The following is an 18,093-nucleotide window of genomic DNA, read 5'->3' on the forward strand; positions in this document are numbered from 1 at the left end:
AGCAGAGGCAGTGCAGTGTAGTATTTACGAACAGCTTGTGTCTCTTGTCCACACACACACGTCTCCCGCCCAGGGGACAGAGAGAGAGAGAACAAAATATGGATGCCGTACATCCTCTCCGAACAGGAAATCTTCTATGCTAGCCCGACCCAAACCAGTGAGACCTTGAGCCTCTCAGAGGTGGCAGAGTTCACATCACTGATTTATAGGTGTTTTTTAAAGTTTTTATTTTTTTGGAGACCTGGAGAGGTGATAGCGCCTGTCAGTTCAGGCATGGGCTTTGGAGCGAGAGAACAGCAGGCCAAGTCCTGGCTTCGCCTGAGCCTCGGTGACTTCACCGTGAGGCTGCCTCCACTTTCCAGCATTGTCAGGAGTCAGAGAGAGAGCTGGGTGCAGGTTACTGCTGGGGAGAGGAGTAACCGTGGCGTTGTGTGTCTGTGTGTATCTGCCTGCTTCTCCCTTAACTGCAGAAAGCGCCGGCTGGCACTCAGCCGACCGGGAGATGGCAGCCGGAGAGTGGCTCTTCGGGGAACTGTGCCTGTGGGGCGTAGCCCTGCCGTTCTCTGCACACGCTGGAAGCAGGCCCTGGGCTGCTGAACACGCCGAGGAAGCCGGCAGAGGACGCTGAGGGTGACAAGTGACAGAAGGAGGGAAGCGGGCGGGCTTTCGTGGCCTTGGGGCCTCCGTGCAGATTAAGCTTTGCTCCCCCCACAAGCAGGTTCCTGGGAGTGACTGTCCCCCAGAGAGGGCTGTTGGGGGGACCTGGCTGTCCCCCAGCCCGCAGACTGCTGGTTGGTTTGTTCGTTTTAATGAACTTGGTCTTCCTCTAAGGCACCCATGGGAGACGGCGGCTCCATGGTGGTCTTCATCGTGGGTGGCGTTTTCACTGTGGCGTCCCTCTGTCTCCAACTCATGAGGCTTGGTTTCCAAATCTCTCAGACTACACAGTATTGTCACATACAATGTTAAGAGTCAGGTACTTGGGGCCCTGTGTTGTAGCATAGACGGTAGCCTGGCATCCCACATAGGCACTGGTTTGGGTCCCGGCTGCTCCATTTCCCATCCAGCTCCCTGCTAAAAGCCTGGGAAAGCTGCAGAGGATAGCCCAAGTGCTTGGGCCCCTGCCGCCCAAGTGGGAGACCTGCATGAAGCTCCTGGCTCCTGGCTTCCATTTGGTTCAGCCCTGGCCATTGTGGCCACTTGGGGAGTGAACCAGCAGTAGATGTCGGGATTCTCTACCTCTCTCCATCTCTCCCTCTCTCTCTGTAACTCTGACTTTCAAATAAATATTTTTTAAAAAGATTCCACTAGCTCTCTGTGCACTAGAGATTTGCACACCTGTCCAACCCTAAGAGAAAAGAGGTTTGCACATCTGAGCTGTGCTTGGGTTTTCTGTCGCCTCTGGTCATGTCCATTCTGATACCAAGATACCAGAGTGGAAAACACGCTTGTTTCCTGTCAAACTGGCTCAGTGGCTTACTTGATGTCGCTGATAGACTCTGTGGTGAGGTTCTCATGTTGGCTGCACGTTAGAATCTCAGACAGAATCTCTGAAGACGAGACGTGGGCATCAGCGTTTTTAAGAACACGGGGAGTGAAGACGCTGGTTCAGAAGATGCCACGTTGGAGAAGTTGGGTCCAAGTCCCAGCCCCTGCTGCTGACTCTAGGTTCCTGCTAAGGTAGACCCCGGGGGGCAGCAGGTGATGGCTCAAGTGGTTGGATCTCTGCCGCCCACGTGGGACACTTGGATGGAGTACCCACTTCCTAGCTTTGATTTGGCTCAGGTGCAGCTGTTGTGGACATGTGGGGAGTGAACCAGCAGATGGGAGTTCTTTCTGTATGTCTCTCTCTACCCCACCCCCCTGTCTTTGTCTCTCTGCCTCTGAAATAAAACAGAAAAAGTACTCCCAGAGTACTTCAATATGTGGCGGGGTTTAAGAGCCAGTGCCTTGGAACGTGGCCCTCGGCCGGGGGGTGATTGTGCCCCCAGGGGACGTGGGGCCCTGTCTGGAAGAACTTGGGCTGTCACAGTTGGGGAAGGGGTGGGTACAAGACAGACCGGCTTCGAAGCAGCCCCCGGTGCACAGGACAGTTCCCATGACAAATCGTGATCTGCCCCCGTATCAGCAGAACCACAACTGAGCAGCAATGCTGAGAAAAAGTTAAGAAGTGCCAGGGCAGTGTGTGTGCCTGCGGTGAGGAAGTCGTAGCACGTAGACGTTTACATTCTGTTCCCTGAATGAAAGGAAGTGGCTTAGCCTCTCCTCTCCGGGCCTCTTCTGCGCCCGCCATCAGCCGGGCCCTCGTGGCTGGTGCAGCTCCCTGCTCTGGTTTCCCGGGCTGGATCCCATCCTGTGGTTCCTTCCTTAAGTACATGGCACTTGAATGGCTTGGGAGAAGGCCAAAGTTAAGAAAATTAAGCCCATCGAAATTAGCCAAGCTAAATAATTTTTGAATAAGCTTTTGAATTGCTTGGCCTGATGGAAAGTTTTCTCAAAGCCGAGAGTGGGCGTCTGAGCGAGATTGTGTGGGATCGTAGGAAATCTGACCTTAATGCGGTGCAGAGCGTTTTCGCTTCTTCCTTCCCACGGATTGGGTAAGAGGAGGCTCGGAAAGGGACTTTTTTGGTTTTGTCACCGTGAGTTGTCTTTAATTTTGATATATCCAGAAATGCCTTCGTAGCAGGTTGGCTGTCGCCACTGGTTATCTTACTGCATAACTGGTGTCTAGGGCTTTATCTCCTTTGAATGGGGCAGTCATCAAAGATCTCGGCCACACATTTGTTGTCTTTTCTCTGCTGTGCAGTCGTCAGGTATAGCGTTGGATGGAGGTGGTGAATTTGGCGGGGAGCCGAGGTTAAACACACTCGGAACACTTTGCTGCCTGACTTCGGCAGGTCTGTTCTTGACTCTGCTCTCAAGCCCCTGGTCTCAGGCAGGTGGTCCAGGCCGGTTCTCCTTTTCTCAGTTTGTTCCTTTGTTGCTGCCCACCGGCCTTTTGTTCTAGAACAGGATCCACGCCTGTGAACCTGGGGTCAGACCTGTGCTCGGTTTTCCCCTCGTTCCCTCTCCTTTTTGGCCATCTGCTGAGCCCCCAGCTCCACCGTAAGCAGTTTATTCCGCAGCCTTTTCGGAGCCTTTGGTGTGAGTTTTGCATTCAGTGCTATGATGGCTGAAAGTTGTTCTCAGCCTAGTTCTGTGTGATTTGAGGCCCTGACCCAACACTCTTGTTTCACACCCGGGGCTGGGATATTTTAAATTAAGACTTGTGAAATGACAGCTCGCGAGTAAGTGCTGGAATGATGCACCTGTTTCTTCACTGAAGTGAGCGATCCCATAACCCACGTACACTTTCACTGTGTTGCAGTTCTGGTTTTCGAAGCTGTGCTTTTATTAGCTAAGTCTATGTCTGCTCTTAAAGATGTTCTCTGTGGGTACATGAAAATTCACATTTTTCTTCAAACTTTGGAGGTTCATATTCTGATGTGAGATTTTGAGAGACTATCTAAAATTAAGAGATGTTTTCCCAAAAACTTGGTTGCCATTGGAACTATGACAAGACGTGCTTAATAACAGGGCAGCTGATGCTGGGTAAATGTTCTCCATCCTGAAAGTTTGAGTGGTGGAGTGTGAGTGTGTGTGTGAGTGGAGTGTGTGTGTGTAAGTGTGTGTGTGAGTGTGAGTGTGTGTGTGAGAGTGGACTGTGTCACTGTACGAGTGTGAGTGTATGAGTGTGTAAGTAGTGTGTGTGAGTGGAGTGTGTGAGTGTATGAGTGTGTGTGTGAGTGTGCATGTCAGTGTATGAGTGTGTGAGTGGACTGTGTCACTGTATGAGTGTGAGCATGTGTGTGAGTGTATGAGTGTGTAAGTAGAGTGTGTGTGTGAGTGGAGTGTGTCAGTGTATGTGTGTGTGAGTGGAGTGTGTATGAGTGGAGTGTGTGTGTCAGTGTATGAGTGTGTGTGTGAGTGGAGTGTGTGTCAGTATATGAGTATGTGTGTCTGAGTGTATGAGTGTGAGTGTATGTGTGAGTGGAGTGTGTGTGAGTATATGGGTGTGTGTATGTGAGTGGAATATGTGTGTATGGAGTGTGTGTGAGTGGAGTGTGTGTGTGTGTGTGGAGTGTGTATGAGTGAATGGACTGTGTGTATGTGTGAGGAATATGTGTGGGTGATGTGTGTAAGTCTGAGTGTGAGGGAGTGGAGTGTGAGTGTGTGTCAGTGTGTGTGAGTTGTATGTATGTGGTGAGAATAGTGTTTGTGCACGTGTGTATGAGTGGAGTGTGTATGAGTATGTGAGAGTTGTGTGTTGTATGTGAATTGTATGTGTATGTGAGAGTTGTGTGTTGGTGTGTGTGTGTGTGAGTTGTGTGTGTGTGAGAGTATGAGTGTGTGTGTTGGGGAGTTCTCTGCTGGTATTGGGGAAAGGGATGGAGAGGAAGAAAATTAAATTAGTGCTTATGGATTGGAAGGCCAAGCTTAAACCTTGGAGTGGAAACAGCCTGACGCCGTCTTGTTGTGGTGGTTGTGGGTGCTTTGTGTTTGCACTGGTGTACCTCTTGTTCCAGTACGTGTGTCCATATGTTCGTCTTGTTAAGGAGCACCAGCATGGCTGCCTCGCCAGCCGGGGGACTGTGTGTCTGGATCTGACAGGGCCTGGTTGGCTTTAGGCAGTGTGGAATTAACAAGGTACAGCAGGAGTAACTAACTAGTCTTCAAAAGTCTGCAAGATAGGCCAGAGGGATTAGACAGGTTCTGTGTGTCCTACAGGTGCAGAAACAAAACTGGCCAATCGAAGTCCAGGAGACAGACTTGTGACTCCTGTGTCACGGTCATGGTCATTGCCTTGCTCCGAGGGCTCCCATGGCCTCTATACCAGCTGGTGAGGTCCCCAGTCCTTAGCACTGTCAGGGGCTCCCGTGCCCAGGTCTCTGCCCAGCCTCGCCCGCCTCCCTTCCCAGCCTGTTCCACCTCTGCACACCTGCACGCACCCTCCCCTCGGCTGCAAGGCCCTGGCCCTAGCTTGCTCCTTGGCTCTTGCCCTCATGTTTGTCAGGGTTCTATGTGGAGGTCACCCTGGAGAAGGCCATCTGCAGTGTGCCCCTCTCCCTGTCGTGCTGTGCCTTGCTGTGGGTTTCGTTTTCCCGCACAGCATTTACCTCTGCTGGGCATCCTGTGTTCCTGGCTGTCTCACTAGGACGTTTGTCGCGGCTCCGTGGACAGCACTCCCATGCGGGGCTGTGACCATTCATCACCATGACTGAATCATGCAGCACCCGCCTTGAGGCCTGCACTCAGAACCCCTCTGCTTAAGATTTATCTATTTATTTGAAAGGCAGAGTTACAGAGGGAGGGAGAGAGAAAGAGTGAGAGAGAGAGAGAGATCGTCCATCTGCTGGTTCATTCCCCAAGTGACTGCAAAGACTGGAGCTGGGCCGATCCGAAGCCAGGAGCCAGGAGCTTCTTCCAGTTCTCCCACACAGGTGCAGGGGCCCAAGGACTTGGCCATCTTCCACTGCCTTCCCAGGCCATAGCAGAGAGCTGGATGAGAAGTAGAGCAGCCAGGACTCAAACTGGCACCCATATGGAATGCCAGCATTGCAGGCGTCCGCTTTACCCACTACACCACAGCGCCAGCCCCTGCGGTCACTTCTGTCTGCAGGCTCTGCGCAGGCCACTCTGGCTGTAGCCAGGATTGACCGCTAGGTCTGTCTCAGAACTCCTCTTTGCTCCTCCTCCCACTTGGCCCCCTGAATGCTTACAGATGATTCCAGAAATATGAGAGGACTTCCAGCAAGTTCACAGAAAAGTAGAATTGAACGTGAGTTGAAATCTATGTACAATCTAAGTACAGTTTTCTCGTAAGATGCATTTGAATCCACTCTTAGCGGATGCTGAGTTTTTGCACTAAGTAAATGTTTCTTCCCGTTCCATTTCCTGCTCACTTTCGCAGCCCGAGGTGGAAGTCGTTGGGACTTGCAGTGACTGGCGGATGCCTTGCATTTCCGCCATGCTCTCCCCACCAAGCAGTGCACCTGCTGTAGGCGCCCAGCCGGCTCCTCCGTCTCCACTCCCTTCTGTGCTTCTCCTCGTGCCCTCGCGGCACCTCCTCCTCCTTTGTCCATCCCCCAAGGCCGGTATTTCCTAGGCTCTGTCTGCATTTCTGTCTGCTGTCTCCCTGATGGTACCGTCTGTTGCCAGGGTTTCCAGTTTTCTACCTGCTACTGACTTCCCCATTCACGTTTCGAGGCCCAGCTCCTGTCTCCATTCTGATTCTAAGTCTGGCTGCAAAATGTCTCCCAGGCATCGCAGATTCAGTGTGGGGAAAGCGGAGTGCCTTCGTCTCTAGTCTTCTTCTCGGTAAAGGTTGCAGACACTGTCCAGAAACCTGGGAGGCGTCTTCTGCAGGAGCCCTGAACCCTTCAGCCAGCAGCACTGCCAGCTCCATGAAATCACCTGGAACCTGGCCACTGCTTGCCACTGGCCACTGCCACCAGCTAAGGCCAAGCCACCTCCACCATCTGCTGCCTGAGGACCGCAGGGCATTTGACTCTCCCTACCCCATCGTTTTCCAGTCGGCTTCCCGTGCTGCTGTCTGATTGTGTCCGCCCTGCCTGAGATGCCTCGTTGGAGTTTTGCTAGAATCTATAACAGGCTCGCACAACCCTGACTAGCCTGTAGCCAAACTCTTCCCAAACTGACTGTACTCCTTGGAGTCGTGGTGAAGTTCTGCCTCTCTCAGTCCACACCCACCAGCTCCGCCTCCAGCCCTGCTTCTCTTTTCCCCCGGAGTCCAGCACCAGGCACAGGGAAGCCTCTGGAATAGTGGTGGAGACTCTGTGGTGGCCCCAGGTGGTCACCGACGGAGTGCTCATGTTCTGATAGAATTGGCCTTGGAAACGCGAAGGCGTCCTGAGCCAGAGGTGTGTGTCTTCCCTCCTAGTCCCATGTGTGTGTGTGTGTGTGTGTGTGTGTGTGTGTTTCTCTTGCTGTGTTGTTTCCATGGGGCTTCCATGTGTGCTGTGTGGAGTGCTCAGCTGAGACCATGGCTGGTGGCGGGGATACAAAGCCAAGTCTCCGTGGAGAGCAGGGGCCGCAGAGCTGAGTGGGGAGCTCCTTCCCCCTGGGCCTGTGTAAGGCGGGCTCAGAATACCTGAGGCTTGCCCAGACGTGTCCAGTCCGCACCTTAACGTCCAAGCCTGTTTGGGAAGGAGGCTGCAGACCGCAGGGCGTTTGTGTTGGGGGTGGGCGGGGTCTGCGGCAAAGGCTTGGTTCTGAGGGATGGACCAGCCTGTGACCGTACTGAGCTATAACAAGAGAGGGGGACACAGGGATGACTCTGAAAAGCGTCGGGGTGAACTGATCCCATGGAAGAGCCAGGTGGACGTTTCAGACTTGAGCCCCGGGGCAGGGAGCTCCTGAATGTGATGTCTGCACCTGCTTCTTCTTGAGCTCTCTCCAACCAGGGCTGGCTAAGTCCCTGCTGAGTCACAGGGCCCAGCAAGGAGGGACACACTTCCTGCCTTGCTTCTAGGGAGTTTCTAGGGCTTGTTATTTTGTATTACTTGGAAGAGTCCCTGGCAATGATAGAAGACCCGCGGCCCAGAGGGCTAAGCTGCTGCTTGCGATGCCAGCATCCCACATGAGCGCTGCTTCAAGTCCCAGCTGCTCCACTTCCGATCCAGCTCCCTGCTAATGGTCTTGGAAAGCAGCTGAAGATGGCCCAAGTGCTTGGGAGACCCAGATGGAGTGCCAGGCTCCTGGCTTTGGCTAGCCCAGCCCCAGCTTTTGCAGCCATTTGGTGTATGAACCAGCAGATGGAAGGTCTCCGTCTCCCTCTCTCTCTAACTCTGCCTTTCGGATAAATAAATAAAGCATTAAAAAAAAAAAAAAAAAGACAGCAGGTTGCCCAAGCCGTCTGGCTGTCAGCCTCTTGTTTCTGTTGACATCGCGCATGTCCTCCCTGTGTGCCGTCTTTTATAAAACCATTGTATGTTTGTGTCATGTATTAATCAGCTACAATCTGACCCCCCCCAAAATGTTCTTGTTCTCACTCCAGGTTTTCCTCTGTATGCGTATAGTGTCTCTCTACAAAAATATAAGTTCTTTCCTTGCATATATTGTTTTGTGGTTTTTAGGAAGAGTCCCCTGTGGTTAATAACTCTGCAAGATGGCTTTAAAGACGGCGTTCGGTGCCATCGTGTGCTGCGCCCTTGATCGCTCGCCCGTCTCCATTTGCACAGCGCGGCCGTTTCTGGTATTTGGGTTGCTGTGACTTACTTCCTGCATACAGCTGTCCACACCTGTCTTGGTCTCATCAGCTGCATCTCTGGATGTGGTTCAAGGGGCTTCAAGGTCGATGGTCCTTATTGCCACGTTCCCAGATGTGTTCCGTTACACATTCCCACCCTATGAAATAATTCACACTGCTGCTGTGTGGCCTGCAGAATCTGCTGCTCACACCTCTTCCTCTTTCTCCCGGCACTGGGGCTACGCCAGCCCCCTTCCTGTCTCTCCAAGGATGCCCTGTCTCAGAGTGGACCCTCTGCCCTCTCTGCTACCCAGCCTGCTGTGCGCCTGCCAGTGCGGTCCCTCCTGAACCCTCTCCCTCCCCCAGATTCATTTGCACCCTGTGCCTCCCAGTCCACCTCCTGTGTATTTGTGTATGTACTTGTCTGCCACCTTTCTCCCACTGAACGCCAGCTTTATGGCACAGGTGGCGTCTTGTGGCTCCTTCTTCACCGTGGGCCAGCATTCAGGAGATGCTAGACAGGTACAGGTGGATGTAGAACGCCCCCTGCTGTTAGGAATTTGCAGTGCAGGTGGGCAGCTGAGGTGTGCAGACCAGTGGCCACCCCTTGGGGGCAGCACGTGGGGAATGCACATGAGAAAGCTTGCTAGTGGCCCTGCGAAAAGGAAGTGTAAGCTGCGAGCTGTGCAAAAGAGATCCTTTTGCAAATTAAGCCAGGCTGTGCACCCTCGTTGGTCCTGGAGGGCAGCAGTGAGCAGGTGCACCCTGGGTACCAACAGGAAGTCCAGAACTGGTGGCACCTCACAGCCCAACATCAAGTGTTTTCTCATCTGCAGGGGGAAACAGGGAGTCAAAGGAAAGCTTGATCCAGGAGGTGTTGTAGTTTCTGATTTGTCTCTAGATTGAAAAGTTCCTGGAAAATGTTTTTTTTTTTTTTTTTTTTTTTTTAAGATTTTATGTATTTGCGAGGCAGAGTCACAGAGAGGCAGAGGCAGAGAGAGAGAGGTCTTCCATCCACTGACCCACTCCCCAAATGGCCAGAGCTGAGCTGATCTGAAGCCAGGAGCCAGGAGCTTCCTCTGGGCTTCCTAGGCAGGTGCAGGGGCCCAAGCACCTGGGCTATCTTTCACTGCCTTTCCAGGCCACAGCAGAGAGCCAGATCAGAAGTGGAGCAGCCGGGACCTGAACATGGGGTGCCAGCACCACAGGTGGCGGCCCCACCCTCCACGCCACAGCCTCGGCACCAAATGTGTTTTTTTTAAATATAGATTTTGTAGTAGTCATGTGACAGAAGGATGAAGCTGTCTGTTGGCTAGGGAGGGATGGAGAGCAGAACTGCTTGCCTTGCTGGAGTTGTCTGGGCCCTTAGTTAACAAGTCCCCTTCGCTCAGCTTAAAACCGAAGGTGCCAGAGCCTGAGCAGAAGGCATGATGGGAGAAGCACAGGGAAGCCAGCGAGCCGGCGAGTGAGTGACCGGGTAGGCAGGGAGGGCAGGAGTTGGCCCTGAGGGACAGAGGTGACAGGAAGGAGAGAGGTCGGCCGTGCAGGGAGGTGGCAGGGTTCCACTGGAAACAGCAGGTGTCGTCTATGAGCTGGAAATTCTACAAGTTTGTAGAGAAACTTACTCTCGCGTTGGAGGGTTTTCCTTGGCAGGTGGAGAGTTTCGCTGATGCAGGGATTTTTACGGTTGGGGATTGCGTTGTGTGTTTGCAGTGGAAGAAGGCTCTGGAGTGTCAGGCTGCTGTCTGTGCTCCGGCCAGTGGAGGATTAACCGCCCTGCTGCCCCCGAGGGCCCAGAGAGGGAGGCAGACACGCGCTCCTCCTGGCATCCCCAGGCTCGGCCTCTTGAGTTTGACACCTGCCTAGCACCTCCCTGGGCTGCCTTGTGCACCTTGTGCGTGGCGCGAGAGTCCATGGCATCAGAGGAAGTTCCCTGCTTTGGAGACAGAAAGGAGAAGGCAGTTGGTCTCGTTTTGTGCTTCTGAGAGCTGCATTAAAGCAGAGGTGCCAGGCAGGGCAAGCCCTCCCTGGGGTGGGAGATGAGTCCCCCACTCCCCGCCTGTGTCGGTGGCCCTGGGGGCCCACTCAAGCCCTGGTCTCCTCCCACTTCGTGGGCAAGTGAAGGGAGCCCCGTTGGGCCATGGTTTTCAGGGAGGCCATGGGAAGCATTGGCGTGGGTGGGGCCCAGGCACTGAGGGATCCCAAGAGGAGGCTCGGCCAGGGTCTTGCGCACGCTCGGGGCGGGCAGAGGCGGAAGAGCAGAGGGCCAGGGTTCTGTGGTTGGTTCCAGATGATGAGATGGACAAGTGAAGGTATCCTTTTCCTGCAAGCTCACATGCTTGGCTGCGATCATGTTGAATAGGCTGCTGCTGGGCATGTGGGCAGCTGGGCGGGAAACGTTTACGCTGGGGTGTGCGCGAAGCCGGTGGGAGTGTTGAGTGCGCAGCCTGTGCTGTGGCGCAAGGGCCGCGTGGCTGTGTCCCCACCCTGCCCCCTCCTGCACGCGCTGGGACAGGGGCTGCCCAGCCTCCTGCTCTGCTGCCGTATTAGGAAATGGGCCTGCCACCTGCCGCCCTTGGGTGTGGGGAGCACGAATGACCCCCTTCCATCCAGCTCCTGCTAATGAGCCTGGGAAAGCAGCAGAGGATGACCCAAGTGCTTCGGCCCCTGTACCTGCGGGGGAGACCTGGATGGAGGTCCAGGCCCCTGGCTTCAGCCTGGCCCAGCCCCCGCAGTTGAGTTGTGCTCCGGGCCTGCCAGTGACAGGAGCACTCCCCAGGGGCTGCAGAGCCGGGCTCGCCAAGAAAACTCTGAGCTCGGTGTTCTTGAGCACAGGTTGCCCTGATGGAGCCCGGGGTGAATTGCTCAGCCATGGCGCCCAGTCAGGGTGTTGGGCTGGAAGTCCCAGGTCCCTGCCCTCTCTTCCCCGCCCGAGAACACGGGGGACACATCTTCAGTGGGTGACCCTCACACTTGCTGGTCCTTTGATCTGCCCAGAGTGTGGTTGCTCTCACTGTGGGGAACCATGGCTGTGTTCCTGCTGACAGAGGCAGGCGCTGCTGGGCGTGGGGCTCTTCCGTGAGGTGTGGCCCAAGTGTTGAAGACGGGCACCTGATGGTCCCACAGCAGGACTGTGTAAAGAGATGCTCTGTCTAGATCCGAGCGTGCACAGCCTGGGTTTCCACCGACAGCAGGGGAATCAGGAGACAGAGTCCAGCCTGAGGCTTTGCTTTTCACGCCCTCCTTCCTGGAGAACTGGCTCTGAGGTCCAGAATGCCCTGCAGGGGTGGAGGTGCCCTTGACACCGAGGCCGTAGTGCCCGCAGCCTTCTCTGGCCTCCCTCGCGGGGTGTCAGGACCTTCCCGGTGCTGGCCGTCCTGGTCCTGGAGCTGATGAGCAGGCGTTTTACTTGGGGCTGCAGGGTTCTTTCTCTGCACCTCCCCAACTCCCCCACCCCCTCCCCTGCCCTCACCCCGGGCAGTAGTAGACAGGGCAGTTCCTGGTAATGACCACGCTGGGCAGCCATCGCTTTGGCCACATTTTAGGGGCATTCGAGAAAGCCATTCCTCTGGATGTAGCGTTTCTGCTGAGTAACTAAACACTTGGCATTGCCAGTGCGTCAAGATTTAGGAAGCCCTTGACATGTAGAATCCTGTAGTTCCAGGTAGAGATTGCTCTTGACGTCTTCCATGACCCCTTTAGTCCCCAGTGGAATTTGCCGAATGTTCCCGGCTGGTCCCGATTGCCAGGGGTAACACAGAGAAGCACAGAAGATTTCCACGGCCTTAGTGTCACTCTGCCATGATCAGTCAGGCCCGTGATCATATTCGAGGCTGGCGCCCTGTCTCCTGCACCTCACCACGTTAGTGAGAGGCACTGGATTTGAATTCAGGTCAGTGACAAGGCTTGTCGCAGCTTGTGTGCAGGCACAGGCTGGTTATTTGCTTCTCATGGCTCTCTCTTTATCTTGATAGCAGTTGTGTGGCATCAGTGACTTTATTCGCATTTTACACAGTGCAGAATTGCTTAGGACATGACACAACTTGCAGGGCCACAAACCCCAGAAGCAGCATCAATGGAATCTGGACCAAGCCCACCAGCCCCCGGAGAGCTCATCTGTTGCATCCACTTGGTAGCTTTTTTTTGCTGGGGGCCCTGCCGGCTCCCAGAGGGTAAAAATATAAGCAAGATGCTTCCATGTCGTGGGGCCAGCAGGCAGTGCAAGGGCTACTACAGATGTAGCAGGAAGTGTCACCTGGGTTCAGGGAGGCACGCTGGGGGTTCGCAGAAGAGACTGATGCCATGCAGGCCTCAGTGGGGCCCCTTGGGGAGTGGGGACATGGGCCCCACAAGGTCCTCTCACCCAGGGGGGACGCAGGGGTTTGTGGGCAGCAGTGAGACACCCAGCTAGATCAGTAAGTGTCTAGAGAGACTATTTTTAATTCCTTCAAAAGAAAAAAAAGATTTATGATTTATTTGTTTATTCAAAAGGCAGAGTTAGAAAGAGAGACATCTTCTATCTGCAGATGGCCCCTAACGGCCACGGCTGGGCCAGGCTGAGAGCAGGAGCCTAGAACGCCACCCAGGTCTCCCACGTGGGTGGCAGGGGCCCAAGCACTTGGGCCATATTCCTGCAGCTGAAGCTGGATCAGAGTGGAGCAGCCGGAACTTGCGCCCCCAGGGGAAGCCCACATCGTAGGTGGCAGCTTAACCCACTGTGGCAGGATGCTGTACAGCCACACGCATGGACTTAACGTGTGCGCCATGTCCGTGTGTACCGGGTGCATACTGGATGTGCCGCTTGCTTGACTAAAGCCTTTTCTTCATGAAGCAAAAAGGCCGGCGATTTTCAGTAGCAGGGGCACTGGAAGCAGCCCCTCCTCCGGATAGATTCGTGTTGGAGCAGGCCAGGGAGGAACAAGGGGGACTGACTTTAAGACTTTTTTTCCAGGCATCTGTGCATGGGCCATGCCCCACCCTCACCTCCCCCCAACACACACCCTTCTGAAGAATCTAGTTCTTTTCCCTAGCATGTTGAAACGTGGGACTTCCTGCCGCTGCCTGGTTCTGTGGGCCTCTGGCAGGCAGGCCTGTGTTCGCGGGACGCAAGCGCAGGCAGCACCCGGCCCATCCCTGCATGAATGGTCACAACCCCCGATGCGTTCCACCGCAGGCGCCGCCTGTGCGTGGCCGGGGATTTTGGCCCAAGGACCTCACGGAGCAGGGCTGCAGAGGCCCTCCGCCCGCGCGGGGAGAGCATGCTGAAGCTGGGTGAGTGGGGCCGCTCCTTTGCTGGAAACTGAACCCGCGGAGGCTGCATGGGCAGTGTCTCGGCCGGTTGCAGGGCAGCGGGTGGCGGCTTGGCTTCCGCGTGGCTCTGGGCGTTGCCCCCGGGCCAGGCTGGGGAGAACCGGCCTCTGACGTTTGCAGGTGGAGAGTTGCATTTGTGAACTAGCAGAGAATTGCAGCGTTTCGGAAACACTTCTGTGAGCCCGTGTTTCTCCCAGGGCGTCTTCCACGCTCTGGCTCCCAGATGTCGGGTCGCAGGGGCCACACCTGGGCACCTGTGAACCCCCGCGGGTCACGGGATTTTCAGAATTTCGCTCTGGCAGGTTAACAACCCAAGAGCAAGTTGACCTGATGTTCCAGGGAACTGCAGGAATGGGGGGGGGGGGGGCAAGAGAATGACATTTAAAAGATAATTTTGCTGCAAAAGAAGTTGGAAGTCAATGAATAATTTTTTTTATAATGCACATTTTCCATGTACTTTCTGAAGGCCTCTGTATAAAGCTTTTTTTCTGCTTAGAATAACGTCTTGGGTATGTTTTTAGCTATAGTTATGCTGTCTTTAATACTTGTATTAGCTGTATTTAATCAAGGATCGAAACAGAGATAAGGTTTGAAACAGCCCGTAAAGTTTTGTTGGTGTTTACATACTTTTTTTTCAAACCCATGCATGATATCTAAGATTTTTTTTTTCTGCTCAATTCTCTCACCGGAGCTGAAGTCGAGTACTAAGAGAACACTGGAAATTGAAGACACGGGTGGGCGTTGGTTGCTCTAACAGCCAGAACTGGTTGTGTGCAGTCCGGATTCTTGTCTGGGATGGAATGCGGTCCCCGACATTTCTGTCTACGCCGCAGGGTTCTCAGAGCTGTGCCCGCGGGTCCCTGTCGGTTCACCCGTGTGCGCCTTGGTCACGGCGCAGGTGTGGTGGGGGTCCCAGCCGGCGTGGGAGCAGAGTGTGTGGCACTGGGGCGGGAAGAGGTGGACATCAGCCTGACGAGGCTGCCGTGAGGAAGGCACTGGCATGCCTGCGTGCGTGGACTGTCCATAAAAGGCAGGAAATAGCCAGGCCGGAAATGCGGAGGAGGCGAGGGGCTGAGAGCCATGCGGATCCCGGAGGCAGCTTCCTACTCAGGGTCTGTGGCCGTGCCCAGAGGCGCGTGTCTCTGCGTGGTTCCCGCCCGACCCTGCTGCTGGCACAGAGCCCTCTGAGCGTGGACTCTGCTGTCCACAGACCTCAGCTGAAGACGCCCTGCAGTCCACACTCCTGCCAGTCAGTGCGGGTGTCCACCCAGCGAACGCCCGGTGAGTGCCAGGTGCTGGATGGCTGGTAGTCTACCTGAGGGAGACAGCTGGCCGCACCGTAAACAAGATGCTCTGGAGTTGGCCCCGCGAAAGCTGGAGGAGACAGGGACTACTGAGTGGGTGTGCGTGGGTGCACACGGTTAGAGGCATCGCACATGGCGGTGAATCCTCGCCGAGGCTGGCAGACTGCACCCACCTGAGAGGCGCGTGGAAGGCAGACCTGGAGCACTGCAGGCAGGGGGGAGCCAGGCACAGCCCACCAGGTGTGACCAACCTGGGGTGCCCCAGCGATAGCTGGGAGAGTGACGGGAAGGGCAGGAAGAGTGAGAGAGAGGAGCAGAGGGGCCAGGTGAGGTGAGGCCTCGTGGGCAGTGGTCATGAGCTTGACTTGGCCCTGGGCATGGGAGAGGAGCAGCCATCTTTCCAGGGAAAGTGGTCACTTCACAGGTGAAGTTCAGGCAGAAGAGATTGGGTCAGGTGTCCGTGGTCACACGCCCGGCAGTGCCGAAGCTGGGATGGCACCTGCCTCCCTTCTTGCCCCCGGGGTGGGGTGGCGGAGGGCGGAGGGGCAGCCGCTCACAGCTGCAGACGTCCAGGGGTGGTGGTGCAGCATGGTTCCTCTTGGCCGCTCCCCAGTGTGTTCCCAGGTACACACTGTGGAGGCCGCATGGGCACCCGAGCACCACAGGGAACCAGACCTCTTCCCCAATGGCATTCTCTGCCAGACACTGCCTCCTTTGTTTTGGGTGGGGATAAATCCCTTGGGTTTTCCCAGTGGTGCTCTGCTAAACGCAAGAGCCTACAGTCATCTAAAACTTTGCTGTGTTCAGTTACAAGTTGCTTGGTTGTAGTTAACACAAGATGAGGTTTCCAGGGTCCACAGGGTGTGACCCCGGTTCCCCGTACCACACCTTTGTGGTGAAGGTAAGATTGAGTGTTAATTACAGTTTGAAACGAATTTGCGAACAGAACTGCCCACTGAGCATTCACGGCCATCCCGTCCAGTGTAACGGGCTGGCTTTGGCCCGGGGCTTGAATCTTGCTGTACTTTGAAGCAGCTCAAGTCTTTTTGGTTGTTCGTGGTTTATCTTTTTTCTCCCATCTCCTTCAGATCTCAGGACTGCTTTCCTCTGGCCAAGGCCACATCCTCTGCTGTTGCCTTCTGCAGAGGCCAAAGCAGTGCTGAGGAAGGAGGAAAATGACTTTGAGTGTCACGTGCAACCCCTTGATAGCCGTCGAAGGCCCCTGTGAGTGGACAGAGCGACGTGAAGTATCTGCCTCTGCAGAGCAAACTCGTCCCAACCTCTCTTGCCTCTTCTCCTCCCTTCCTCTGAAAGCCAGAACCGCCTTTATAGAGAACGTGAGATGTGTCTCGCTTTGGCGTTTGTTTGAAAAGCGCCAGCGTGATTTCCTGTGTTTAGTTCTGTGTGTTGTCTCTGAATGAGCTCTGAAGTCCCCAGTGTGAGCATTAGGTGGGCACCGGCCTGCGTCCTGTGGATTCAGTTCTCTGAACCTTCCCTGAAGGTCTTTGCCACCCTGGAGGCTGCGGGTGCCGAGCTGTGGTCTTCAGTTTGTATTTTTAGGGGAGTGGTGCAGCTGGGACGTTCTCTGAGCTAGATGTGGTAGGAACCTAGTTTGAGTGCTGGCTGGAGGAAATGGTGTTATAATTAGGGCCAGTGGACCCTAATTAGGGACCCCAGACTCATGCAGAAATGGGGGCGTTGACGGGGGCTGCGGTGAGCAGCGGGCATTGCTGCTCACCGTCCGAGCAGGACCATGACAAGCGTTTGCTGCGTGAGTGAGACTGAGAATGAGAGTGCTTGGCTACAGGCGCCACAGAGGGATCCCAGGGCAAACTCCGGCTCAGTTCCCCAGCGCCAGAGCGCCATTCTGTTGGGACGCAGCTGGATTCCAGCAGTAATTAGTACCATGTCCCTCGCGGAAGGCTGCCTGAGTGGGTCCTGAGCTCATTCAAGGCATTACTGCGGGCTGACCCCAGCAGGCCAGGCCTCCCGTTGTTGATCTGCCCCTCATCCTGCGACTGTCATAGCCGCGTTGCTACCCTTCCCCGCATGTGCACCTGAGCTGCTGGACGCCGAGAGGAAATCCCGGGTGGACCTGACCAGGCTCCTGGCTCTGTACTCCTAGGGAGAACCTGGGGCTTTTACACACATAATAACAGGTGCCAGTGCCTTGTCCCGCCCTGCCCTTTCTGTTCCCTGGGAGACAGGCAGCCGCCCTGGTATGACAGGGGCATTCCCACCCGCTCCGAGTGCAGGAGCTAGGTCAGGGAGCCCGACCCCACTTGCAGGCTCTGCAGGCCATGCATACCATGGAGGTTTCTCAACTGCCCTCTGTCCCGGCCTTGGGCCTCTGCCATCAAACAGGCTGGAGTTGGCCCTGCTGGGGAGGGGGCTCCCAGGCTGCTCGCTGGCCTTTGTGAGACTGTGGGTGGGAGACGGGGTGGGAGGGCCGGTCTACCAGGCATGCCTGGCCTTCTTCAGGTGCCACCCAGGAGTGTCCATCAGCTCTGGCTCTTACTGTCTGGGAGAAACCCCAGAGCAGCCTGGTTCCTACCAGGAGACTTTGGTTTGGTCCAGATGACTAGAGCAGTTCTCATTCCTGTTCAGGTGCTCACAGGGCAGAGCCTTTGAATGTGTCCCAAGATCTTGATCTTGTTCACTCCCCAAATGCTTTTTTTTTTTTGACAGGCAGAGTGGACAGTGAGAGAGAGAGAGACAGAGAGAAAGGTCTTCCTTTGCCGTTGGTTCACCCTCCAATGGCCGCTGCGGCTAGCGCGCTGCAGCTGACGCACCGCGCTGATCCGAAGCCAGGAGCCAGGTGCTTCTCCTGGTCTCCCATGCGGGTGCAGGGCCCAAGCACTTGGGCCATCCTCCACTGCCTTCCTAGGCCACAGCAGAGAGCTGGCCTGGAAGAGGAGCAACTAGGACAGAACCAGCGCCCCGACCGGGACTAGAACACGGTGTGCCAGCGCTGCAGGCGGAGGATTAGCCTAGTGAGCCGCGGCGCTGGCCATCCCCAAATGCTCTTAGCAGCTGGGGCTGGGCCAGGCCAGAGTCAGGGGCCTGAACTGAATGTGGGTCTTTCACAGGCCTGGATTACTTGAGCCATCGGCTGCCACCTTCCAGAGTGTGCATTAGCAGGGAGCTGGAATCAGGAGCAGAGCTGGTACCTTGATAGGGAAAGTGGGCATCCTAAGGGCTGTCTTAACCGCTGTGCCAGACGCTCAGCCC

General features: G+C 55.3%; 1 protein-coding gene across 5 annotated transcripts in view; it reads left to right on the plus strand.

Annotated features, from left to right (window-relative positions):
- The window catches only part of TNFAIP8 (TNF alpha induced protein 8), a 115,600-nt gene that overhangs the window by 39,384 nt on the left and 58,123 nt on the right, over nt 1-18,093 (plus strand). The window contains exon 1 of one of the 5 annotated variants that reach the window (XM_008254927.4): nt 12,978-13,519. The exons of 3 other annotated variants lie outside the window; for them this stretch is intronic. In XM_008254927.4, the coding sequence (XP_008253149.1) occupies nt 13,390-13,519 (130 nt within the window). In that variant the 5' untranslated portion in view covers nt 12,978-13,389. Of the gene's footprint in view, nt 1-12,977; nt 13,520-14,620; nt 14,840-18,093 lie in introns of those variants that run through there. One more of the 5 variants, XM_008254933.4, reaches the window with a different exon arrangement.

Source organism: Oryctolagus cuniculus, chromosome 6, assembly GCF_964237555.1.
Source record: "Oryctolagus cuniculus chromosome 6, mOryCun1.1, whole genome shotgun sequence".
Classification (NCBI taxonomy): Eukaryota; Metazoa; Chordata; class Mammalia; order Lagomorpha; family Leporidae; genus Oryctolagus; species Oryctolagus cuniculus.